Here is a 27,964-nt window from a genome sequence, read left to right on the forward strand (position 1 = left end):
TCTTGAATGACTCCGACTGCACTTTCAATGGCCAGTTGCCATGCATTATTAAACTTTTTTTTTTCCTTCAGAATCTTCCAGTAGACGTCTAGAGTTTAGCTAGAAGTCTTGGCTACGATACAAACAGTGATGGAAAACACATGAGCAGTAACAAGTTTTAATCTTGCTCCTCAGTACTAACATGGACTAATCTGTGGGAGCAGTTTATTCCAGTATCACCCAGGGTGCAGCCACACCAGGACTGTGTTGAAGGGTGTTTTTTTTCTTTTAAATGTAATACCTCCTCATCTTTTCTTCTTACACAGTGTCTGAGAACATTTACATTATAGATAAGTAGTACATGGTGGATAACTTCTACTTTTAGGAGGACTACTCTCTTCTGACAGGTATGTTTCATGTCTATCTTACATGTACCAATGTATACTTTATAGTCAGTACTAAGGAGACATTAATGTTATTAATAAATGCTTATAAATCATATGATAAAGTCCAAAGCTTATCTCTATAATTTCTTAAAAATCAGCATTTAAATATAAACCTAAATTTGTACCTAAAATTATTCTAGTTTTATGTCTTATCTATAATTTATTTTAAATATAATTATGTGACTTTTTTTTCCAGCTAAGTGAAAACCTGTCATTATGCTTTATCATAAATGTTAACATGATTGATTTTAAAAGTCATTTAAATAAACATCTTGTGTGTTTATCTAGGAAAATAACATTGCTACAATAATGATCATGAAGTTTGGGGATATCACAGCTATATTAAATGAAACAGTAAATATGTTTTTCAATATTTAAAATATTGTCAAATGTGTATTTAAAATGTGTGAATTACTGAAATGTCATTTTTACTTATACATTTGAATATTCATATTTTTCCTTGATAAATGTCTTCCTTATTATAATGAAATGGCACTGAAAAGTTTAAATGGAAATCTATACAATTCCAAGAAAGAATACTTATTAGCAATAGTTCAGCTAGCACTATATTCAATATGAAAGATTAGGAAATTTTCACAGCATATATACAGTCAGAATTTAACACTTTCAAAGATTTCCTTTGTCCACTCTCAAAGTAAATTTCTGATTAAATTTTAGATTAAAAAATTTAAGCAATGTATTCAATATTCTACTCCCTAGTAACCTAAATAGTGCACAGCATTCTTTCATGTTAATCTATTCAGAGGTGTGGCACCCAAGAAACAGTGGCCACATGGTGTAGGGACTGAGTCATAAAGAACCTGAGGGGGTTATATTTCCCTAAAAATAAAGTTGTTTAAATCCAAGAATCAAGTTGTTAAAAGAAAGAAATAAAAAAAGAAAGAAAAATCAAGCACAAGCCCACACACATAAAAGGATCCTGATGTTTTTAGTTTGTTTTTTGGCATTAAGGAGTATAGTGTAGTAGTGGAAAGAACAGAGGATATATAGTCTTCTGTTACAACTAACTACTCAATTAAAAACAAATATTCTGATAACTGATCTGAGGTTTGAGACAAAAACGATTAACTTTACAAGTACAAGTCTTGAAGCACTGTGGGAAACATCATAAAAATGGAGAGGGAGGAGATTTCGTTTTTTAAGACAGTAGCTTGGTTGCTAGACATATGGAAAAATTAGTGAAGGGAAAAATTAGTATAAAAGGAAAAACAGCCAGAATGCTTCGTCAGAATGCTAGTTATACTTCTAAGGTAAAATTAACTGCTTTTTAAGGAAAGTGCTACCTTTGTCAGTATCCACGAACAAATGGTACTGTGAATAAGTTTCCAAATGCATGCTTGGACTTCTAACTCATTTGTTAGCTTACAAGGCTGTGCCTTGATTATATCTGAATTTGGTTTGGATTCCTTCTGTGAAATATATGGAGTATGTTACATCACATTTATATACTGAAATCTGCTACTGGTACCTGTGAACTGATAGGCATGTTTAAATCAAGGGAAAGGTTGCCAAGCGGGCCTTTAAACATGGGATTTAAAAGCACAGTGACTTATTTACCTAATAATAGTGTCTGAGAGGAAATACCATTTCACTTAGACAAACTTTCCATTCTAAGTTTGTAGACCAGTTAAATGGAAAAAAGAAAGCTTATGTGCTTCTTAAGCTATATTTCCAGTCCATATGTTATGAACTCTTTTAAGACCTTGGCCAAACCTCCTTAACTAGGCTTTTCCAGAGGAAAGTCTGTTTACTGTCTGGAAGTAACTATGAGATTAAAATCCATTTAGGAGGACATGCAGTCTAGTGGAAAGCACAACCAACAAGCAGTGAGGAGGCCAGCCCTCAGCTCCACCACCTCCAGCCAGTTCTGGACACTCATTGCCTCAGCTTTTTCTCAGTAAAAGACGGCCATGGGGGGAAGGTCTCAAAGGCCTCTCTTGGCTCTAGGCTGCTATGATTTATTAGTAACAGCAGTAGCACTGGAAGAACACTCCAAATAGTATTCTGATTAAGAGAGACTTGAAACCAAAATCCAAAGCTTTCCATGAGTGGAAAACACTGGCAAAACTGGTCTAAATCAGGGAAATATTGAGTATTCCTGAGAAGATTTAATATTTTTAAAGGTTTTAAAAATAGAATAATCTGAATACTGCCAAAACTAATAAAACAGAGGTTATACCTCATTCATAAACTCAAAACAAGCAAAAGTCATATCATTTTAAATGACATATAATATTCTCTACATTCTTTCTGAATAATAGGAAAAAATACTGCTATCTAGGTTTCCCTCCTAGACATTCCATTATTTTCCTATTGGTAAACAGTTGCACACTGAACTGGGGGAGGTTTAGGACCTATCCTTAACTTGTACTTACTAACAAAGTGGTGGAAGAGACCCAGCAAGAGACTCAGGTAAAGAGTGTAAATAACAAATTCCTCATGGAATCAAGATTGGCCTTTTTTCTTTGCAAGCAACCAGGATACAAGAATGCAAAAGATTAGATTAATTGTATAAGGCTAACAGAAGACAGAACTAGCAGAGAGAAATGAATTTTCCAGAAGGCATTTTTGAGTTTCCATATAAAATAATCTTTCCTAACAGCCATGGATGGGCAACTGTGGAAGATGCTGCCTTGAGGCAGTATCCTCTCCCTGGAGTTATTCAAGCAGCATGGATATGCTCCCTGTTCCAGAATGTTCTGGAACCTTCACCACCAGGAAGAACTCCTGTTTCAAAGGTCTCCATCTCTTACTCTCCAGGAAAGGGCCCAACTGCTATATAAAAATGGCTGCCTCCACTGCTCGGCAACTGGAATGCTTCCCAACAACTACAGATAATGCTACTGCCTAAAACTTGCAGACAGAAGTCTCCATTTCATGTTTTCATTTTACCTCAGTTTTGATTAAGGGCAGTAACTTATCAGTCTCAGAAAAGAGGAGAGACAATGCTTCTCCTGATGCCACTGGGGGGCTGGTCAGCAGCCCTGAGGCGGGGATGTGGAAAAAAGCAGGCCCACTACTGTTCCACTCCCTGCCTTCCCTGCCCTGTGTACCTTCTCCTTCTCCTCTCAACTGTCAGTTCTGCTCCTCACACGTGATCCCGTTCCTCATCCTGAACCTCAACTCAGTACTGTGGAAGCCTCTTTTGACAGTGGCACGAGGCTGAAGGCATCTGGGAAACCATTATGTGGTGTGCAAAGGAGCCGAGGCCAGTCCTTGCTCCCACTGCCAGGCCACAAGGAACACCACGACGTGTTCTTGGCACCCCACTTTGGATCTCTAACACATTCCTGGTGTTTTACTTTTTTTTTTTTAAGTTCCATAGTTTTTGGTTTCTGCATTTTGGATATATTATCTGTTAAATAGGTTTTTCCGGTCCAGACTGGGAACATAAAGTCCATATAGTTCAAAGATTCTATGGAAAAATGCTTAAACTAAAACAATCACGCTGGGTACAGTGGCTCACACAGTGGCACACTTTGGGAGGCCAAGATGGGTGGATCACTTAAGGTCAGGAGTTCAAGACCTGCCTGGCCAACATGGTGAAACCCCGTCTCTACAAAAATACAAAAAATTAGCCAGGCATGATGGCACATGCCTGTTATCCCAGCTACTTGGAAGGCTGAGGTGGGAGGATCACTTGAACCTGGGATGTGGAGGTTGCAGTGAGCCAAGATGGTGCAACTGTACTCCAGCCTGGGCGACAGAGTGACTTCATCTCAAACAAACAACCCAAAAAACAAACAAAACAGATCAACCAACTTAAAAAATAACCTTATCAAAATCTTCATTTCCCATTGACCAGAACAAATATGATTAAGCCTCAAGAAATTGTGAACCCCAAAACAATTTCCCAAGTAGGTGCTATTGTCTGACTTTTGGCTAGAGATAGGTGAGAATAGTGTGTACGGGAAACCTTTGATTATACCAACTCCTACCAAAAGTGGTAGGAAAAGACAGCAGTATATGTAGTAATAAAGCAAAGAAAATTCTGCTGGCGGACTGACATTTAAAATATTTTAAAAGCAACATAATTAAAAAACTATGCATGGGAAGAAAAAAATGCTTTGCTTATAATCCCATTATCCCTCTTGCCAGGTTTGTATATTCTATTTCAATCTTTTTTTCATATGAATATATGTTTTTATAAATGTCTTTAGTTCTACTGGTCTCAAACAGTAAACTGAGGGTTATGCGTAGACAGACATGGTGAAGAATTTTACTTTCAAAGCTCTGGGTACCACACATCTAGTATTAAAGCCCCACACCCCTATTCCTACCCCATAAGTCACAGTATATAAGGTTTACATTGTCTATTTACTAATCTACGCATTTTATTTTTTAGTTTTTCTATTAATGCACCTGACATTCAAGTGTTAACTTTACGATCTCATATTTACCTGACAGTAGTTGATCAGGAGTTGTGGGTTTTTTATTTTTGAGTAGGGAAGTGAGGGAGAGAAGAGGATGGGGAGGAAGGTGTGCTCTACTTTAAGAGATTCAGAATTCTGACAAGTGACACTGCCTGGGGTACAGTGCGTGCTTGGTAAATGCCCACTGAATAACTCCAGCAACCTCAAAGAAAGCCAGAAACAGGACCTCAAATGACATTATAATTCTATAGCTTCTTGTTGCCAAGGTCAGACAAGGTCAAGGGTAGCTGTGCACCTAGAAGACAGAGCTGTAATGCAAGAATGTTACAGAATAAACTGGAATCAGGGGCCAACTTTGATTTAGCTAAGGACCAAGAGCTGACTTTTCTAGGGAATGAGTATTTTGAAGGTTGAGGCAAAGCTGGGCACTAAACCTTAAGGAGTCAGGAGCCACACAACAGCCCTAAGTCAAAACACATAATGAGTCAAAGTCAGATAGCCAGCCAAGGAACAGAGACAATGTGTCAGGGACAAAGTGATATTGAAAAGGAAGCCCCCAGTAACCTTTACCAGGACCCCATACAGGATTCCCAGGATGACTGGAATACGAAACATAACCTGCCTGCCAGCAGGGACACCCCACACCTGCTACAGAACAGTGGTCAGCCACAGATGGTGATTTCCACCTGGGGCTCTCCAACAGAAGCCACTGGACCTTGTGTTGCCGGCACAATCTCTCACCCTGTACTGCACAAATCTGACCTCACAATCATCCTATTCTCTACCTTCCAGTCCAAGCTACACAGGTGCTTCTTTATGTACAGATGTATACAGGACAGGAATTTGTATACTGGTTAGATAACAAGAAATGACAGAGTATGCCCAGGAAGCCACGAGATTTCTGGATAAAACAACTGAGTCCCCCCACATGAGCTGGAGCAGAAGGCAGCACAGAACAGGGAGTTGGGACACATGAGCCCTAGCTCTGGCTCCATTTATATTTGGTAGGTGACTTTGGGCGAGTCACTTAAGCTCTTTACACCTCATTTCCTATGAGGGATGAGTCTAGAATAACATCTGAATTGACACCTCCACAAAGTAGTGTACAGATGGGAGGCTAGGGCCAGTTTTGAAATGGGAATCAGGATAGGATTATTAAAATATAAAAAACTCTTGCCATTCTCAGATCTGTTCTGTAATCTCTTTCCTAGCATTAGTGTGGATTATCATAGGAATATCACACATACCTGACCAGTGCCATCCAGCTACCCAGTGGGCAAATGTTCATGCCACCATTTAGATTTTTGGAGCATATGAGGAATTAAATAATCATCAGGTTAATAACTAATGACAGTAGGACATTCTAGCCCTTGTCTGGTGATTAAAAAAGACATACCACATATAAATGAAGATATTAATTAAGTTAATGAATTCATTCTTGATTTTTAAATCCAGGAAAAAGCAGGCCCGTGGAGGGATGTTGAAGTTGATTTTTTGGTTCTGGGAAATTGTAACCAGTTGGGATTTGGAGGGGTAGGTCTTCCTGAGGCTGCGCCAATCCCAGCTGATTATGTAAGTCTTTTGCAGCTGAGCTGCTCTCTGGCACTTGGGCAATGGCGGGCAATGGCAGGCCTGGTGGACTATTTAGGTGACTGTAGCCTGGTTGACTGTTAGGGTCTGCGGAGCCCTCTGCTGTGGTGGTCAGTGGATGCCCTCTTGCCACGACTCAGTTTCACCAGCGAGCATCTCTAGGATGCATCTATTTCGAATAATTCCATGTTTTTAATTTTTGAAAATTTTGAAGAATATACACATTTCACAGATGACAATTTAAAAATTGTGATATGTAAATATGGCAATAAATCTATGCTCTGAAGGTTCTTGTTTGTATAGTTCTGTTTTGTGTGCATTTAAAAAACGCAGCTGAAAGCAACCTGGTCCCCCAAAACCAAAACAAACAAACAGAACTCAGTGGAAAGACGAGTAAGAAAGAACAGTCTGGACATCAGACAGTTTGGATCAAACATTAGACAATGGAACAGATTAGAAGGAAAAATATACCACTTGTGGAAAAAGTGACCAACTATGAGAGTGAGGTTGGGAAAGGTGGAGAGAAATCAGTTAAGGAAAAATTCCAGATGTTGTCTAACGAGACAATGAAGACACTCCTCCTTCAGGGACACTGAATACATTAAGGCAATAGAAAGATTTTGGGAATACAGAGTTAGGTAAGATAATCTGTTTCTAACATGTTTATTAGCTTTTTCATTATAAAGGTAATACTCATTGCTCATTATGAAAGTTAAAGGAAAAAGGAAAACACAAGTCATCTATGGTTCTAGTAACCAGAGTTTATCATCAATCAGGTATATTCCTGCCAGGTTTGTTTTTGGTTGTTTCTGAGTGTTTGTAAGTATACAGTTTACGGATTTTTTATATTTGCTTTTTTTCATTTCACAAAAGATAATATCCCATATTTTAAAATGTCTTTGCAAGCATTTTGTGGGTTCCAAAATATTTCATGGAATATACTCTTTTATTTTACTATTCCCTTGTAACCATTATAATTGTCTCAAATATTTCTGCTATTATACTTCTGTGATGAACATCTTTGTGCACTTTAGAAATGTTTCCTGAGACTACATTCCAAAAAGTAAAATTACTATCTGAAAAACAGAGATATTTTTAGAGTTCCCAATGCACATTGCTGAACTGTCTTCCAAAAATCTTTATAAATTTACTCTCACATTAGCTAAGCAATTGATAAAAATGTAATTTCATTGCAGTCTTGCCGGAACTGAGTAATGTATATATGCAGGAATTATATCCATTTAAACTTAATATCCAATTTCTGTTTAGTCCTAGACCGATCTACACTAAGACACCATGAAGGAGTATGTGCTCCTATTATTCCTGGGTTTGTGCTCTGCCAAACCCTTCTTTAGCCCTTCACACATGGCATTGAAGAATATGATGCTGAAGGATATGGAAGACACAGATGATGATGATGATGAGGAGGAGGAGGACAACTCTCTTTTTCCAACAAGAGAGCCAAGAATCCCTTTTTTCCCATTTGATCTGTTTCCAATGTGTCCATTTGGATGTCAGTGCTATTCACGAGTTGTACATTGCTCAGATTTAGGTAAGAATATAAGCCAATTTTGTTTTGAAGAATAATAATGCTATTCTGACAACTTGAAGGATGGAAAAAGTCTTCACAGAAATTTCAAAAATAATCTCACTGATTGTACAAGATTTTTTTCATTTAAGTTTTCAGGTGGAAAGTACAGCAAACCTCAAAGTACATCCAAACTTATTTTTAAAATTAAGAAAATCAGAGGAAAACTAAGGGAATGTTGTACATAGAACATTTTCTTCTCTTCCCCAGTTAAATCAAGGCATTTAATTTTAATTCCCTTCAGAGAGAATGGACATCACATGCAGCTCTATCTCAGGGTGTTAGCAGGTTGAGACTGTACTTTTGAGTAAAACCCCATGATAACAAAATAAGCTGCGTATCTAGAACAATGAAACGAGTTACAGAAAGCTTGTGAAATCTCTAATCTAGACCTTTTAAAGATAATGCTTTATTTGCTTTTTAACAATGTGGGTTTAAAACTGCCTAAGAAAAAAGTGGATAAAGTCTTTTTAAAATTTATAATTCTTTGCTGAGTATTTTCTTTAATACTTCTAACGAAGGAGCACTCAAGAGCACACCCATGCCCTGTTCAGGGAGGGGACATGATGGCAATGCATATCAAGAGTTGTTGCCCTCAGTTATTTCCAAGAGGGGACAGCTGAGACTGACCCCACTATGGAGGTCAAGGTTTGGCACACAACTCCCACTCAAGGGCTGATGGCCCAACAGGGTCACTTCATGAGTCTATATGAGCAGATGTCTTGAAAAGCATTAGACTTGCTTCCTACTGCCATAGCATTCATGGCAAGAGTTAAAGCTTATAATAATCTACTCTAGAGACCTTAATGAAGTTTGTCATTATATGACAAAATGAGAGGCGAACAAAAAGCATTCAGGAAAAGGGGAGACTAATATGAGCTAGACTTACTAGTAAAGTCTAATGAAATAGGATAGGAAAGAAATGGGTCTTATGCTTTACCTATGGAATTCTCATGAGAAAGAGATTAAGATTCAAGTACTGTTTGAGAAAACCTGTTTATGCAGAATGACTGTGGAAAAAGCAGCAGGAACAAGAAATGCAGAAGCTGAGACAGATGGTGGGTGCGAGAAGAGGTTAGTCAGGGAATACGAGAATGTACTATTGTACTAAACTGCATCTCAGACAAGAAAAAACATTACCTGCTATCAGTCTGCAGAATGGGTGCATGTTAAAGCACTTTGTAAATCAAAATTCCAGATAAAAATATGTGTATCTGCTATGACTCCACTAGATGTAAATTGGGTTGGTTCTGGGTAAGATGGCGAATAAGGACACATTTATCTTTAGTGCAGACCACCCCCACGTGCTAGCCTCCATATGTGCCACGGCAGAGCAGTCATATGCTTCCAACATTTAGACCTTGGATGAGACATTGCATGAAACTGCTCCAGTACTTGTCACCAAAGACCTGAGAAGCCCAACCTACCTCATGGCAGGAATCTGGTGTTCCCATCACACAGTCTCCCGAACATTTAGCTTTGAAAAAACTCTAGTAAACAAAATCCACCTAAGGATATCTGTGACAGTCAGACATGCCATCAGCATGCTGCCGCAACCACCCTACCTCCCCCAAAACATGACCATAAAAAGGGTCTGGGCTCTTATCACTCTTCCTCCCTCAGGAGATGAAACTCTTTTCAGAACTTCAGTTTCAACAGGGGCAGGGCAGGAGTAGGTTTGTCAAAATCTGTGTTACTAGGAGGATCCCTTCTGCAGAACCTCCAGTTTCCTATAAGACTTCCACTTCATTTTCTAAAACCAAAATAATTTCCTGTGTTCATAAAAATGGCAAAATAAATCTATTCTAACAAACAGAACTGCCCCTCTACCTTGCTAATTTATCAAGTTAACCCCCTTTTCTTCCCATATAGAGTTAAATTTCTTGAGTGTCAATTTTATTTTATTATTATTATTATTATTATTATTACTACTTTTGTTTTTTGAGACAGAGTCTTGCTCTGTCGCCCAGGCTGGAGTGCAGTGGTGCGATCTCGGCTCACTGCAAGCTCCGCCTCCCAGGTTCACGCCATTCTCCTGCCTCAGCCTCCCGACTAGCTGGGACTATAGATGCCTGCCACCACGCCCGGCTAATTTTTTTGTATTTTTTAGTAGAGATGGGGTTTCATCGTGTTAGCCATGATGGTCTCGATCTCCTGACCTCGTGATTCGCCTGCCTCGGCCTCTGAAAGTGCTGGGATTACAGGCGTGAGCCACGGCGTCCGGCCTGTTTTATTATTATTATTATTTTTGAGATAGAGTCTCACTCTGTCACCCAGGTTGGAGTGCAATGGCACTATCTTGGCTCGCTGCAACCTCTGCCTCCTGGGTTTAGGCGATTCCCCTGCCTCAGCCTCCCGAGTAGCTGAGACTACAGGCATGTGTAACAAGGCCCAGCTAATTTTTGTATTTTTAGTAGAGACGGGGTTTCACCATGTTGGTCAGGCTGGTCTTACAACTCCTGACCTCAAGTGATCCACCCATCTTGGCCTCCCAAAGTGCTGGGATTACAGGTGTAAGCCACCACGCCTGGCCAATTTTAAAGTATGGAAAGGAAAAGTATACAGAGCTGTAGGATAGAATGTTGATATTCAAATACTAGATTTTCAATTCTTCAATTTTTGGCTATTAAATGTATGACTATACTTCAGGAGTGAGGACGGTTCTATCAAAAGTGTACTGACATCTAGGCCAAGGCAGGAGGATAACTTGAGTCCAGGAGTTCGAGACTAGCCTGGCCAACATGACAAAACGCTGTGTCTACTAAAAATACAACAATTAGCCAGGCATGGTGGTACACATCCTAGCTACTCGGGAGGCTAAGACAGGAGAATTACTAGAACCCAGGGGGCGGAGGTTGCAGTGAGTTGAGATGGTGCCACTGCACTCCAGCCAGGGCGACAGAGCAAGATTGTCTCAAGAAAAAAAAAAAAAAAGAATTATGTATGAATCAGCATGTGGAAATCAAAGAATTTGCAACTAATTAGAGGAATTAATTAAAGGAAATGGGTGGCAAAGTTTTTGGTAATATACATGAAAAAAATCTAATTTTTCTATTTTCTAAACACAACTTTCTAAGGCTTCTTAAAATGATCAAGACCTGGCCGGGCGCAGGGGCTCACAACTGTAATCCCAGCACTTTGGGAGGCCCAGTCGGGCGGATCATGAGGTCAGGAGTCTGAGACCAGCCTGACCAACATAGTGAAACCTCGTCTATACTAAAAATACAAAAATTAGCCAGGCGTGGTGGCACACGCCTGTAATCCCAGCTACTCAGAAGACTGAGACAGGAGAACTGCTCAAACCTGGGAGGTGGAGGTTGCAGTGAGCCAAGATCACACCACTGCACTCCAACCTGGGCAACAGAGCGAGACTCCATCTCAAAAAAAAAAAAAAAAAAGAAAGAAGGAAAAATTATCAAGACCCATATGCTCCAATTTAGCACTATAACAGCCTGGAAATTTGCAAAGAAAGCTAATATTCCTCAGCCAAAGGTACATCAACAGAAGCTGCACCTCAGTGGTTGATCACCTTCTTTCTCACAGCCACCAGGGCAGCTCCAATTTATCACCTTTTATTCCACCTTAGAGGGGATGAGTGGTGACAGCTATACCAAGCTAGACACCTTGTAAAAATTAGTAAGTTACTCAAAAAGGTCCTGAGGTCTTCCCCCAAAACAATGTTTTTTTGGTCATCTCTTATGACGGTTAAGTCATGTGTAACTTGATGATAATCATGGGTTTGAAAAAATGTGTTTCTATCATATTAGTAATCTCATCTTCAGCATGATTCTCTACTATATAATATGTTTGTTTCTTTCTAAGGTTTGACCTCAGTCCCAACCAACATTCCATTTGATACTCGAATGGTTGATCTTCAAAACAATAAAATTAAGGAAATCAAAGAAAATGATTTTAAAGGACTCACTTCGCTTTATGTAAGAATATATCCTCATACTTTCAAAGATTTAAGTGAAAACTCTTTGCTATAATGATTAATTATATAATCTTTGCTGTAATGATTAATTATACTATGTTAGTATAAACAAGTATTACTTTTCTGTATGTAAAGAATGACAAAAATCCCTGCATTCAACAGGGTTCTAGTCAATTAAAAATTACAGATTTCATTCAATTAATAGTCTAATTCAATGGATGTTTATTAAGTAATAGCCATGTAAAAGGCAGTGGGCTGACCTTAATGGTCCTCAAATAAGCTTACAATCTATTCAGGTAGTAACAGTCACTATACATTAAAATGAACAAGAAAACAATTACTTACAACAATCATTAGCAAACAGTGTAAGAAATCTCTACCCAAACGTGTGAAGACACCACAAATCTCTAACAGCGGCACATAGAATATATCTGATTGATTAATATATACACGTATGGCTTCTTTATTGGATCTTTAAAGAGGAAAAGAATTTTTTCTTTACTATATTAGTATCATTTTAATATTCTAGGATTTAAAAGATTACTACTTCCACGTTTAACATTTTGGGCTGGCTCATGCCTATAATCCCAGCACTTTGGGAGGCTGAGGCGGGTGGATCACTCGAGCCCAAGAGTTCGAGATCAGCCTGGGCAACATAACAAGACTCCACCTCTTTAAAAAATATAAAATTAGGGCCGGGCGCGGTGGCTCAAGCCTGTAATCCCAGCACTTTGGGAGGCCGAGACGGGCGGATCACGAGGTCAGGAGATCGAGACCATCCTGGCTAACACGGTGAAACCCCGTCTCTACTAAAAAATACAAAAAACTAGCCGGGCGAGGTGGCGGGCGCCTGTAGTCCCAGTTACTCGGGAGGCTGAGGCAGGAGAATGGTCTAAACCCGGGAGGCGGAGCTTGCAGTGAGCTGAGATCCGGCCACTGCACCCCAGCCTGGGCGACAGAGCCAGACTTTGTCTCAAAAAAAAAAAAAAATAAAATAAATAAATAAAAAATATAAAATTAGTTGGCATGGTGGTGGTGCATGTAGTCTTAACTGGGAGGTAGAGGTTGCAGTGAGCTGTGACTATGCCACTGCACTCCAGCCTGGGTGACACGGTAAGACCCTGTCTCGAAAACAAAAACAAACCAAAAAACCATTTTGAAGTTTCTAGATTTTAGCAAGTAAAATTTCTGACTTAGTCTGAAATTGGGTTTGGAGGAGCGCCTCATTTCCCCCGCCACAGCTGTGGAAGTATCACCACCTCCCCTCAGCACAGCTCCTGCCTGCTGACTCCGGCGTGGTGTTAGAGGAAGAGCTCTGGTTCTGTATCATCTGAGGCGGTAAGCCAGGCCTGGCTATTCCAGGCCATTTCCCCACACTCTCAGGCTGTGCTGGAGAAAGCAAATTTAAAGTCTGTCATCTCTAGGTAAGCTAAAACTAAGAGAACAGGGTAGAAAATACCATAACCATACTAGCCCCTTGCTACCATGCAGGCCTGGCTCTGTTCCTGTGGCTGAGAGATGAGGGGTCACCAAACCTCCCTGTCACCCTGGGTCAGTGCAGTGGACCCTCTGGCCCATCCCTTCCTCCATGTCACCCTAGGATCGAGGCATGTATGCTGATCATACTTAAGGCAGACTGAGGGATGCTCAATCCTCGCATTAAGCCTCCCTGCAAAATCCAGCTCTCACACTGCACTGTCAGGTAGCCAGCACCTTGTCTGCTGTTTTCACTTTCAAAGTGTGCAGGCAGCTCAGATCTGGTAAGGCTCCATATCAATATAAAAGAGCAACTAGAAGAGTGTATATTTATAAGTTAGGTCTCACTAAAACACTAAGACAATCAGAAATGACACAATGGATTCTGCTGAGGATTCACCCAGTCCACCCACTAACTTTAGGCCACAGAATCTTTGGGAGAATGGCAAGGCCATTATTCTACTATCAGAAGTTGGAAATACAGCCTGTTGATGTGTTTACCACTTCTTCAACCCCTTTGCAGCTTAGATAACCACAAGAATAATAACTAATGGCATATTTAATACTGGGGCTATGAAAGTTTTAAATCTGTCATATCATTATTTTATTACATTTTAGGAGCATTCCAGGGACTTAGCCCATATGTATTCTTGTTATTCACCAGGAAATGAGAAACTAAAAGGTATCAGGATCTTTCTTAGACCTACTTGATTTTCTCTGAGAAATGCATGTCAGGTACAGAGCAATGGTGGGGAAGCCCCCAGCTGTTAAGTAGTATTACTGCCAAGCTACTATTAGCAGACTGACCCGACTGACCGGGTGTACTAATGTAAATCACTTTTTTTTTTTTTTTTTTTTTTTTTTGAGACTGAGTCTCGGCCTCCCAAAGTGCTGGGATTACAGGCTTGAGCCACCGCGCCCGGCCGTAAATCACTTTTTAAAGTACTTTAAAAAATATATAAAAGTATTAAAAAAAGAATAAAATGCTTTATATTTGAATTGTGGGTATACCATATAATTACAAAACATTGGCCGAGACGGGCGGATCACGAGGTCGGGAGATCGAGACCATCCTGGCTAACACGGTGAAACCCCGTCTCTACTAAAAAAATACAAAAAACTAGCCGGGCGAGGTGGCGGGCGCCTGTAGTCCCAGCTACTTGGGAGGCTGAGGCAGGAGAATGGCGTGAACCCGGGAGGCGGAGCTTGCAGTGAGCTGAGATCCGGCCACTGCACTCCAGCCTGGGTGACAGAGCGAGACTCTGTCTCAAAAAAAAATAAAAAAATAAAAAAAAAATAATTACAAAACATTTATATAATTATAGTATCACCTTATATATGTCTTTTAAGAGACTCAAACTATATTTTAGACATTCTACAAATTCTCTGTGTTATGTTTTAGCTGCTTATTTGGCACTCGGGTTCTTACACAAAGAATGATACAGTCAGAGCAAAATCACTGAACACACTCACAGCCCTCCCAGCTCACTTCCAGCCATTATCAGACACATGTGGCATGAATCACTGTCCTACTACTGAATGGCTAGGTTCTTCTCATCTTCTGTCCTTACACTGTTTGTTAATGATGAATTGGAGGCTCTGTGACCACCAAGTCGGCACTGGGAGTGCAGTTTAACTGGATCACTTAGCCAGCTCACCATGCAGGGCAGTCCGCCGTGTGGCGCGGCTCTTACTAGTCCTGCGCAAAACCTCTTACACAGTTGTGTATTACTTTTCCTTCCTTTTACACAGTTCCAACAACTGCATGTTTTAATCAGGAAAAACAAACTAACAAAAGCCCAATGCACTAGACTTGGATCTCACTGACGCACAGGTTCACTTTGTGGTGGGGCCTCTCTAACCCTCACTTGTTGGATGGCATAGGCAAGACACCTTTCTTCACTTTATGCATTTCCTCTTCACTAAAAGGAGAGTAATAATTCCAGCTAAATTTACCTCATGGAGTCAAGAGAGGATTCACAAACCATCTCGATGATCCACCAAGTTGTTAAATTCCCCTCGCCTCATTTTTCAGTGTAACCAAAGGAAAAGAGAAGATACTTTCAGTTGGCATCACACACTCAGAAACGAGGATATTTTACCAGTTGGTAACAAAATGTAGTTTCACCTCTTCTCCTAGGCTTATCCTTTCTTGGTGAAACTTTTAGCAATAGTGATCTATCTGGAATTTCCGGAGGGTGAGAAAAGGAAAGCACAAAGGGCCAAGAGTGAGATGAGGAAACGTGCAGATAAAAGGAGTTTACTGAGCAACCAAAATGTGTATTTCTGCCATGGAAAAACAACAACAACGTGAGTAATACCAGTGAGGCATATTTTTCCAGTCTGGAAACAAAGGGAGATTTTTGTGAAATGAATTTGAGAACAAAATCATAAAATGAATGAATCTAGAGCTGCTCCTTGAGAAAATCAGATGACCTGGATTGGTAAAGAGGGACAGAAAGGTCCTGAAGACGCTCAGTGACCTGTCATCATTCTTGGTAAACACAGAAAATTCTCTCTGAATAATCTGGCAATGAGTAAAGAACTGAGCTATGTTCATTTTGCAATGCAAATCGTTATCAGTGTTACCAACATGTCCCAGTTTGCCTAGGACATTCCCAGTTTTGGTTCTGAAATTCCCACATCCCATAACCTCATGATCTGGGCAGACTGAGATGGTTGGTCACCCAAGCAGCCACGCACCCTTGGACATGTTGCAAAGGACTTGGTAGCAGAGAGCACACTCACACTGGTACGAGCTCTTTTTACTCTCTGGAGTTACTAGACCCCCTCTGGAGGATGCTGTCTTATTGCCCTGAGAAATATCCAAAAAACTGATCAGAGATTGAGTCATTTCTCAGGATCCATTACTATCTCCCCAATATGTAAAATATGCCAGAATGCTGAGGGTACTTTGTAGGAGTTTTTTCCTTTCAGGTCTCTGTTCTGGGAGAAATGGTAAACATTAGTAAATATGAAAGAAGTGAGGTTTTCAAAGTAGACAAAATCATGCAAAAGTGTATTTGGTGTGCACTAAACATAGTTTTGTAGAGTAAACAGATTTTAAGATAAGATAAAGATAGTATCGTTGGTCACCTCCCTGAAGGGAAATAGGAGGCTGAGTAGAGGCTGAAGCCTTAACCATATGAATGTATTATCTATTCAAAGGTTTAAAAGATGCACTTCTATCTAAACCAATGGCACAACATTAATTATTAAAGCTCTGCACTTTTCTAACTCATTAGTAAAAATTTTTTTAAAGCTTAGATTGGGCTGGGAAATTTTTTACATGGGTGATCTAGTACACCAATGATATAAATTATACTGATTTCCATGATTGGCTAATCACTATAGAATACTGGTACATTAAATCCACTTCCTAATATTGTGTAACTTTCTATGCTTGATCAAGGGTCTGATCCTGAACAACAACAAGCTAACAAAGATTCACCCAAAAGCCTTTCTAACCACAAAGAAGTTGCGAAGGCTATATTTGTCCCACAATCAACTAAGTGAAATACCACTTAATCTTCCCAAATCATTAGCAGAACTCAGAATTCATGAAAATAAAGTTAAGAAAATACAAAAGGACACATTCAAAGGAATGAATGCTTTACATGTTTTAGGTAAGTTTTTCAAATGAATGGGACATCTTGAAATTATAACAAACAGATGTAGAACACTTTACCGCCACTATTAAGAATAATTTCCAAAATTAATGTTTAAATATAATAATCTTTGCCTAGATAAGCCATTTATAAATCAATTAAAATGTCCAACAAAATTTTTAGCACTTAAAGAAAATATGACCTTTGTAATACTGTCTCTCTTTCCCTCAAGAACCTCCTTTGAGGCCAGGCTTGGTGGCTCACGCCTGTAATCCCAGCACTTTGGGAGGCCAAGGCGGGCGGATCACCTGAGGTCAGGAGTTTGAGACTAGCGTGGCCAACATGGTAAAACCCCGTCTCTACTAAAAATACAAAAATTAGCCAGGCATGGTGATGGGTGCCTGTAATCTCAGCTACTTGGGAGGCTGAGGCAGGAGAATTGCTTGAACCCAGGAGGCGGAGGTTGCAGTGAGCCGAGATTGTGCCACTGCACTCTAGCCTGGGTGACAGAGTGAAACTCCATTTAAAAAAAAAAGAACCTCCTTTGAAAGACTTAGCGTGGTTTCTGTTTCTGACCAGACCCTAATTAATAAAATATAAATTATTCTTATTTAATTTAAAGGTAGTATTTTTAATGTATTGCATAAGCTACTCAAATATAATATACAAAATTAGTTTGGATATTATTTAGAATGTGCACCTAACATTTGGTTATCTGCTTTAAGATTATCAATGTGAGGAATTTTTTGTCTTATATTTACAACTCTACCTGATTTTATTTCTAACACCCATCATATAACCATGCCATCTCCCTATAATATCCATTCAAAATTCATAACCAATAATACTAATTCATTTATTCATTTAATTCAACCAAGTGCCTGGCCTCACTTACTGGCATTTCTTCAAAGTTATATTTCTGCTAACAAAACAATAATTTATAATTGACTTACAATTTTAAAAAGTTTAAGACACAAAAATGTACACAGAAAAATGTAAGCATTTTGGATTATATGAAGGATGATCTTTTTTGATGCACTATTATAATAAAAAAACCTTAATTGTGCTCATGGTTGGAGGAGAGTGAAAATGTCACTGATTTGGTAATTCAAAGTGAATAATAGTGAACTTCTCATATATTCCAGTTTACATAATACAAAGCAGTATTTTTCTGTTGCTGACAGAAAGGACAGTAGATAGACAGAAGCAGATATACTGAGTGAGAATGAGCCTAGACGAAGGTCACGCTTCTTGGGATATTCATTCTTGGGATGTGTCTCTCTGCACTGCAAGTTTCCTTTATGTACAACCTATGTGTGCTAAGTCATGTCATTCTCCTCCGACAGAAATGAGTGCAAATCCTCTTGATAATAATGGGATAGAGCCAGGGGCATTTGAAGGGGTGACGGTGTTCCATATCAGAATTGCAGAAGCAAAACTGACCTCAGTTCCTAAAGGTTTGTATTTACTTTATCTAAGATATGGTATTTTAAAGTTGTCACCTTTCAGTAACGATTAAATCTAATATTGGAAACTGTACAGTATACACTGCAACTAGAAATCCTTGCACCAGTAAATCTGGTCAATGTAGTCTACACACACATAAAATGCCATATGTAGTGCTTTTTTTTCCTGACAGAATTAAGCCATAATTTTTTTTTACTCCACTAAGAATAAACACTAAGAAGCAATGAATGTTTAATTTTCCTTCTCTTTCCTGACATTTACTCATTTATACCTGTCATTCTGTGAAGTACCTGTTAGAGGTGGGAAATCTATACGGAAGAAAGCAGAGAAAGATAGATGGGGCAAGAGCCCCTGTCCCCAGGCATTTAGCCGCAGTTTGAGGTGAAGCCTATGAGGCCAGACTGGGCAGCCCCTGGCTCTGGCAGGAATGGCATCCAGCTTCTTCCCAGGTATACCGTGAAGATTAATGGACCAATACACAGAAAGGTTTGGGGACAACATCTAGCAGATAGGAAGTGACCACCTGTGACATAATCATTACCAAGATGAGCACTGTGCTCTTTATCATGGCTTTGTGTGACCCAAGGCTAGCACCTCAAGTAGAATGCTCCTTAAGTCTGCCAGATGGCCAGTGTTCTAACCCATTACTTCCAAGCTCCCTGTCTGATGATTAGCTGCATAGGATTGCCTTTCTTGGAACTCTTGCTCAAAGTCTTGCTTTCCTTATTCCCAACAAGGGCACACACTCTCTTTGCTTTGATGACTAACTGGGTCAAAAATAACCCCTATGATTAACAACATATTTTTACTTTCCAACAACTCTCTTTCAGTATCCATGAGTTAAAGCAGCAACTTCATCACGACCCCCTCTAATCTACTCAGCTGACCCAGAAGATCAATAAAACAAACATACACAGAGAATTTAAAAGACATAGTAAAGCTGTTATTATTAATCGAGACCTAAAGATCATCTTAAGTAAAAGAGGTCACCTAAAGGTCATCTAAAGTAAAAGAGGAAAGATAATTTTTCTATCCAGGAACACAACAGTTTAATTCAGAACTATACAAATCCAAAAAACCATCTTAGTCTAGCTTTAAAGGAGGTGGATGTTTTTCTACAAGAAACCAAAAATGTTACATTTACCTTCCCATTTTAGAAAAACAACAAAAAATGCAAATGCTATCCAGTAAGTTAAACATATAAAATCCCTTTCATATGCTGGAAGCTGACATCCAGTAAAGGAGAGTGAAGACAAGGAAAAGAAGAAGGGAGAGGGACGTGAGGAGGGCAGCCTACAGGGCTGGAGGAGGGAGCTGCTGTTCCAGGCCGCATCTCCTGGCATGACCATTCTTTTTTTTTTTTTTTTTTTTTTGAGACGGAGTTTCGCTCTGTCACCCAGGCTGGAGTGCAGTGGCCAGATCTCAGCTCACTGCAAGCTCCGCCTCCCGGGTTTACGCCATTCTCCTGCCTCAGCCTCCCAAGTAGCTGGGACTACAGGCGCCCACCACCTCGCCCGGCTAGTTTTTTGTATTTTTTTAGTAGAGACGGGGTTTCACCGTGTTAGCCAGGATGGTCTCGATCTCCTGACCTCGTGATCCGCCCGTCTCGGCCTCCCAAAGTGCTGGGATTACAGGCTTGAGCCACCGTGCCCGGCCATATTTCTGTATTTTTAGTAGAGACGTGGTTTCACCATGTTGGCCAGGATGGTCTCAATCTCCTGACCTTGTAATCTGCCACCTTGGCCTCCCAAAGTGCTGGGATTACAGGCTTGAGCCACCGTGCCCGGCCTGGCCATTCTTTATGTTCACACCAGAAGACTTTCCTACACTATAAAATTCTCTTTATATTTCAAAGTGTATCTGAAAAGTAAAGGTTTAACTTCTCATGAAGTTTTCAAGATTCTTTCAAAGCCAAAAGGAATCTTTAGAAATTTAAATTGGAATCAAATCTCTCAACTTAAATAACTATTCCTTCAAATCCCTTTGACATTCAGAATTCACTAACCTGTGAAAGCTGACTGCCTGCGTGGCATAATCCAGTCAATATTACCCTCTGTGGCAAGATGAAAGGATGTAGATATCCTGAGGGTCCTCACCAGACCCAACAAGTTATCATGTGGACAGGAAGAAAATGTCTTCTTTCCTATTCGTTCAGGAAGTTCTACTGCATAATGATACTGTGTGGGGAAGAAGGAGACCTGTGTGAAGACAGGGTGGGAATAGAAATTCCAGTACAAAAGTGTGCTAACATTTGTCAGCAGTTACTGAGTTTCTGCCAAATTCACACCTCTGCTTGATTACCCTAGAGGCTACACTTCACTCTTCTCTCTGGTTACCCACCTTCCTCATTTCCTAAGGGACACAACAGTTCCCTCAACTTCTACAAGTCCTCTCCCAGAGATTTCTCCCTTCTGACTTTGTACAACCTATTCTAGAACAGGCTGGCACATTGCATCAGCTATTTTTCCAGTGATTTTTGTATGTATGATGGATCTGCTCAATTAGAATATAATGTCTTTGAGGACAGAACTTTTATTTACATACTGGAGGGTCTATATAATCATTCCATAAATACAATTAAGCTCAATTAATCACAATTCAAGAAATTAGAACCTTCTCAGTTTAGAAGAATTATTTTTCTGCTCCCTAGTTTATTTTAAAATTCAAAGTAGATTCTGTTATCAAAATAAATTCAGTCATGAAGACTATTATTGCTATTCATAAGGATGTTTCAATTATCTTCATCAGTCTTTATTGCTAATATAGAAAGGAAATATTTCATCAAGGGTTGAAAGAAGGAAAGCATTTTCCAGCTAGCTAACCAGATACTTGGGTTAACAAATAATACTTTGTATATAGGGCTAACAAAATCAGGTTTGACGGAACCTTCTGGTCAGTCCCTTTTATTCCAGCTTTAGTTCATCTGGGGAGAGTGGGGGTCAGGATATGCCCCCGTGAGAAGAGAAGGAGTAATTTCATTCACTGGGCACCTGCCATGTGCGGGGGTACTACAGATACACTTAGTTTACAGAAAACTACTGCTAATTGAAAGAACAGAGCCAGGCACAGTGGTTCATGCCTGTAATCTCAGCATTTTGGTAGGCCAAGGCAGGCAGATCACTTGAGATCAGGAGTTCAAGACCAGTCTGGCCAACATGATGAAACCCCATCTCTACTAAAAATGCAAAAATTAGCTGGGTATGGTGGTGCACGCCTGTAGTCCCAGCTACTTGGGAGGCTGAGGCAAGAGAATCAGTTGAACCTGGGAGGCGGAGGTTGCAGTGAGCCAAGACTGTGCTACTACACTCCAGCCTGGGTGACGGAGTGAGACCCTGCCACAAAAAAAAAAAAAAAAAAAGAAGAAAAAGAAAAAAGAAAAGAGAAGGAAGAATAAATACTGCAATGACCTGAACATATCAAACAGAGTAAAAATCCATGTTTATAATCGTGTTTAAAAAAACAAACAAACAAAAAAAACATACAAAAAACCTTAACTGGTCACCTCCGGGCATTGCATGAATTCATTACTTGAAACAATCAAGTTTTGCTGCCTTTTCTGTAAAAATAATCTTACAAAGTAACCAAATAATTAATGAAAGAAAATTCTTTAGAGAAGAGTTCCAACTAATCCATAAAGAATGACATCAGGAAGTCACCATTTTCCAATTCCTAATGAGAGAATGGATCTAGGCAAAAATTGTGCATGAATGCTAAGACCTTCAGGTGAAAGGCTGATTTACTTCTATCTGAATGCATCTCTGGATCTGACTACCAGGGCACAGGAAGAAGTTAAAGGATTCTGATAAATGATATTACATGGAAGCTGTCAGCCAAATCCACAAAAGGAGTGTCTCAAACAAATTAATAATATAGAAATAAATCAACAGAAGAGGGAGAAAAAAGGAGGGAGTATGTTGTACATTAAGAGAGATTTTAAGAGCGATAAGAAACAAATGTATTCTGTAAACTTCATTTAATCCTAACTTGAACAAATCAACTGTAAAATGACATATTTGAGACAACTGGGGAAACTTTACTATATTAAATGACAGTAAAAAATTTATTAATTTTGTTAGATGTGATATTAACAGGGTGGTTATGTCAAAGAAAAAAAAAAAAACAAGATGACCTTATCAGTTACAGACATCCAGTTGAAGATTTTATAGATGAAATGACATTATGTATAAGATTTGACTTTAAATACTCCAGCAAAAGAAATGTGGCAAAATAAAAACAGATAAACAAGTCAATAAATAATTAATAGAGGAGATGAAACAAGATAGGAAAAATGGAGATAACTGTTGAAGCTGAGCATGGTGGTTCATAATACTAGTTTCTATTTTTATGAATGGTTACAATTTTACCATAATAAGAAGTTAATAAATACTAAGTATCAGGCCGGGTGTGGTGGCTCAAGCCTGTAATCCCAGCACTTTGGGAGGCCGAGGCGGGTGGATCACCTGAGGTCAGGGGTTCGAAACCAGCCTGGCCAACATGGTGAAACCCCATCTCTACTAAGAAATACAAAAAATTAGCCAGTTATGGTGGTGCGTACCTGTAATCCCAGCTACTCAGGAGGCTGAGGCAGAAGAACTGCTTGAACCCGGGAGATGGAGGTTGCAGTAAGCCGATATTGCAGCACTGCAATCCATCCTGGGCAACAAGAGTGAAACTCAGTCTCAAAAAAAAAAAAAAGAACAAGTACCTAAAAAGTTGCCTAAATCCATAATCTGCAACTTGAAAAGTAAACAAATAGACAATGGGGCTTGGTTATACTTGACTTAACATATATCTTTCTCTTCTTATTAGGCTTACCACCAACTTTATTGGAGCTTCATTTAGATTACAATAAAATTTCAACAGTGGAACTTGAGGATTTTAAACGATACAAAGAACTACAAAGGTAAAAATTCCCAAAATTTTAACTTAGAATGATACCTCCTGGAGAATGTGCACAGGGACCCTGGTAGAGATCACTGTCTGTTTAGCCCACTGCTGCTGGAACTGGAGAGTGTGAAGGGAAAACTAGAAAGAACCACCATTGGCTGGGTGAGGTGGCTCACGCCTGTAATCCCAGCACTTCAGGAGGCTAAGGCGGGTGGATCACAAGGTCAAGAGTTCGAGACCAGCCTGGCCAACATGGTAAAACAAAAATTAGCCAGGCATGGTGGGGGGTGCCTGTAATCCCAGCTACTCGGGAGGCTGAGGCAGGAGAATCGTTTGAACCCAGGAGGCAGAGCTTGCAGTGAGCCGAGATCGTGCCACTGTACTGCAGCCCGGGCAACAGAGCGAGACTCCGTCTCAAAAAAAAAAAAAAAAAAAAAAAAAAAAGAACCAACATTATTACCAACTCTGCTGATAGCGGCAAATCAAATGAAAAGAAGAAAATGACTTTTCAAATTTCCCTTTTGTTAAATTTAGGTTAAAGAATTTTCTAACAAAACTGGGAGATGGTTGTTACATACTGAAAATACGTTATTAAATAAAGTCGTGAAATATCTTTGTCTGAACATATATATAAATAGGACAGGCTTATATTCTAACTAGTTTGTGGTGTTTTCAGCTAACTCTATCACACCTAACTATCTATGTAAGACTTGATGCATTTTATATCATTTTTAGGCTGGGCCTAGGAAACAACAAAATCACAGATATCGAAAATGGGAGTCTTGCTAACATACCACGTGTGAGAGAAATACATTTGGAAAACAATAAACTAAAAAAAATCCCTTCAGGATTACCAGAGTTGAAATACCTCCAGGTAAAACATTCTACTTGTGTTCAGTAGGTATCAGTATTTTCTTTAGTTTTTATAACACACTTTAGCATACCTCAAGCAAAGACCAAGTAAGCAGCAAGGGTGATTCAAACATAATGACTCTCCAGGTTGCATGAGGTGTTTTAAGAAGTAGGAGAGCTTTAGGAGAATGGTTTCTACGTCGGCGTCACAAGAAAGCTCAGGATCCATTTCCGTCTTTTGGTTTCTCCTGTTGAAACTGCTCAGGACATTGTGGCAAAACCGCCGGCACAGTTAATTTCAGATTTTAGGGCAGGGGTGGCTCTGCAGAGGCAGGACTAGTCAGGAGGACAGGGAGTAGGGTCACATGTTCTTTTGATCTGGAAACATTTCTCAAGGCACAGCACGAGGATTAGGCTCCCAGTATTTTCGCTTTCAGTCTGGTGCCAGGATAGACATGTATATGTTTTTTAAAAACATTCCAACCAGAATACAGTATATAACCAATTTAAAGTCACCATCTGGAGCATCATGAGTTCCTATTTTGTCGTTTGTTGTTATTCATTATTAGAAATCTTTTCCTTCCAATTTGACAATTCTTAACTGGCTGGGAGGGGTCACAGATTTCTCGGAGAATCTAATAAAGAGTTAAATCTTCCCAAGAACAAAAGTTTTCACCTTCAAAGGAGCTTGAGAACAAAACTGGGCATCAAGCCACTTTGCCTCTTCTCTATTTCTTTCCAATGTATCTTTAAACAAGTTTCGTTCACTGTACTCCTTTGAGATACAAACCATCAAAATGAATGCAATATAGGCAGGTGCTAATTTCAAGGTGACAACTTTTGCTTTGACTTTTCCAAATGCTGCATTTGGATGTCTGTTTAGCTGGTGACTACAACTTGAGTCTATCCTCTCTTAAGCTGCCCCATCCCTGATGTCATTTCTGCTTCATTTGCTCCACAACTCTGCTTCCAGCTTCTGGTCTCTCTTAAATCTACCTATACTCTTGCTAGCATTAATTAAATGAATAGAATGATAACACAAACAGAAGAACACAAGTCATAAGCATACACTTCAGTGAATGCCCACAAAGTAAACACACTGATGTCCAGCAGGTTTTCATTCCCAGTGAGATCAGTGCTATGGTAAACTATACCTTGCACTGATATTGAGCAGCTGGGGGACTGAACACCAAACTTAAATGTTTTAGCAATGCCTAGAATTTTCATGATTGGGCTTGTATCAGTCTTACTAAGACATCAAGGCAGAATCTACAGGTAACAACAGCCAGGGAAGATATCCCACTTTGGCCAGCAAAAGGCTTCTGCTCTTCAGCATACCAAAATGCTGTCAGTGAAGTAGATTGCTTTTATTTCCCAGAAATCTCACTGTTACCAAAAAAGGCCAAAGAAGGAATTAGAAGGGCTGTTAAGGGAATGAAGGAAAGTTCCTCTATTTACGACACTTTTTGAGTAAGAATTTAACTTAAAAAGACATGTACACGGCCTATAAAATTGTGACTTGTCCACTGGTGTATATAAGATTGATTTCAACTGCTGATGCTATATTACAATTATGCATTTAAGATGTTGATAGATCTTTCTATAAAACAACTTACAAAAATTCTCCTTTGGTCACAGAAAATGCCAGCTAATAATTCTTCACAATCATATTGTGAGCCTAATTCTTGCAGCATTAAATTTCATTCTTCTGATCATTTCTAATGTTTTAAATTCATTATTGTAAATATGGCACTGAAGTAACCATATATATACACATATATATGTATATTTAAAAATATGTATATATGTATTATATATAAGTAAACATTATGTATGTATGCATGCATGCATGCATGTATGTATGTATGTATGTATCTATCTATCTACTATCTATTGACCTATCTGGAGTGAGACAGAGACAGTGACCCATGTGACCAGGCAGAGCCAGGCACAGTGGTTCATGCCTGTAATCCCAGCATTTTGGGAGGCCAAGGAAGGCGGATCACTTGAGGTCAGAAGTTCAAGACCAGTCTGGCCAACATGATGAAACCTCATCTCTACTAAAAATGAAAAAATTAGCTGGGCATGCTCTAGGCCTTGGCAGGAGTCCTTCCCCAACACTTTTGTGTACAACATATGAGTTTGAGTTGTTATAATAGGTATTTAACATGCATAAGTGAGTACATCTACTTTACCTGGAAATACATTCAAGCCGATGTAAAATAAACAGAGGAATAAACCCATAAACAAATGGCGACTACAGAGTATCTTCCATTTACATTTACTGGGTATTTTTAATCCTTTCTTTTTTCCTACTACAACAGATAATCTTCCTTCATTCTAATTCGATTGCAAGAGTGGGAGTAAATGACTTCTGTCCAACAGTGCCAAAGATGAAGAAATCTTTATACAGTGCAATAAGTTTATTCAACAACCCGGTGAAATACTGGGAAATGCAACCTGCAACATTTCGTTGTGTTTTGAGCAGAATGAGTGTTCAGCTTGGGAACTTTGGAATGTAATAATTAGTAATTGGTAATGTCCATTTAATATAAGATTCAAAAATCCTTACATTTGGAATACTTGAACTCTATTAATAATGGTAGTATTATATATACAAGCAAATATCTATTCTCAAGTGGTAAGTCCACTGACATTTTATGACAAGAAATTTCAACAGAATTTTGCCAAACTATTGATACATAAGGGTTAAGAGAAACAAGCATCTACTGCAGTTTCTTTTTGCGTACAAATGATCTTACATAAATCTCATGCTTGCCCATTCTTTTCTTTATAACAAAGAAGTAAGACATTCAGTATTTAACACTTTGTTATCAAGCATATTTTAAAAAGAACTGTACTGTAAATGGAATGCTTGACTTAGCAAAATTTGAGCTCTTTCATTTGCTGTTAGAAAAACAATTAACAAAGACAGTAATGTGAAGAGTACATTATACTATTCTTATTCTTTAATAACTTGGGTAGTACTGTAATATTTTTAATCATCTTGAAGTATGATCTGATATAATCTTATTGAAATTACCTTATCATATCTTAGAGTCCATCTTTATGTTTAAAACTAATTTCTTAAAATAAAGCCTTCAGTAAATGTTCATTACCAACTTGATAGATGTTACTCATAAGAGCTGATTTGGGGCTATAGCAAACGCTTTTTTTTTTTTTTTAATTATTATAACCTGATTTAAAAATCTCTGTAAAATGTGTAGTGTTTATATAAAATCTGTAACCTGCATTTTAATGATCAGCTATTATAAGCTTTTAATAGTATGAAAATTGTTAGGCTATATAACATTGCCACTTCAACTCTAAGGAATATTTTTGAGATATCCCTTTGGAAGATCTTGCTTGGAAGAGCCTGGACACTAACAATTCTACACCAAATTGTCTCTTCAAATATGTATGGACTGGGTAACTCTGAGAAACACATATAGTATAATTGAACAAGCAGAACATCAAATTAAACAGATAGAAACTGAAAGCTCTATATAAATGCTCAGAGTTCTTTATGTATTTCTTATTGGCATTCAACATAAGTAAAATCAGAAAACAGGGAAATTTTCATTAAAAATATTGGTTTGAAATAAAATATTTGTGCTTTGATCTTATTTTTCTTCACTCACCCAGCAACATAAACTATTCTTCAGAAAACTCTAATCTATATATAACATTTTTAGAGCAGTATTAATATAAATTATTATTATTTTTTTGTTTTGTTTTGAGAT

At 38.8% G+C, this 27,964-nt stretch overlaps 2 protein-coding genes across 6 annotated transcripts in view; one reads left to right on the top strand and one right to left on the bottom strand.

Moving 5' to 3' along the window:
* Positions 1-27,964, bottom strand: part of CENP (centromere protein P) — a 275,211-nt gene that overhangs the window by 125,336 nt on the left and 121,911 nt on the right. For 2 of the 5 annotated variants that reach the window (XR_011612319.1, XM_071077554.1), the window contains exon 6: positions 20,488-20,659. The exons of the other annotated variants lie outside the window; for them this stretch is intronic. Coding sequence is in view for 1 of the 2 variants with exons in the window: in XM_071077554.1 (XP_070933655.1) it covers positions 20,488-20,659 (172 nt within the window). In the remaining variant the exon portion in view is untranslated. The remainder of the gene's footprint in view (positions 1-20,487; positions 20,660-27,964) is intronic. 5 annotated transcript variants of the gene reach the window in all.
* Positions 120-27,829, top strand: LOC105498853 (asporin). Its single transcript, XM_011771210.3, has 8 exons — positions 120-386; positions 7,679-7,961; positions 11,820-11,932; positions 16,820-17,033; positions 18,362-18,472; positions 23,292-23,385; positions 24,105-24,243; positions 26,546-27,829. Exons 2-8 carry the CDS (start codon positions 7,706-7,708, stop codon positions 26,741-26,743), a joined length of 1,125 nt encoding a protein of 374 aa, XP_011769512.2. The 5' UTR covers positions 120-386; positions 7,679-7,705; the 3' UTR covers positions 26,744-27,829.

Source organism: Macaca nemestrina, chromosome 14, assembly GCF_043159975.1.
Source record: "Macaca nemestrina isolate mMacNem1 chromosome 14, mMacNem.hap1, whole genome shotgun sequence".
NCBI lineage: Eukaryota > Metazoa > Chordata > Mammalia > Primates > Cercopithecidae > Macaca > Macaca nemestrina.

Bases quoted from the DNA above. Each gene is read 5' to 3' on its own strand.
- LOC105498853 (XM_011771210.3), top strand. From the start codon at position 7,706: ATGAAGGAGTATGTGCTCCTATTATTCCTGGGTTTGTGCTCTGCCAAA. The intron at 11,933-16,819 runs GTAAGAATATAT...TGCTTGATCAAG, and splicing joins AAGGACTCACTTCGCTTTAT to GGTCTGATCCTGAACAACAA. The intron at 23,386-24,104 runs GTAAAAATTCCC...TATCATTTTTAG, and splicing joins CGATACAAAGAACTACAAAG to GCTGGGCCTAGGAAACAACA.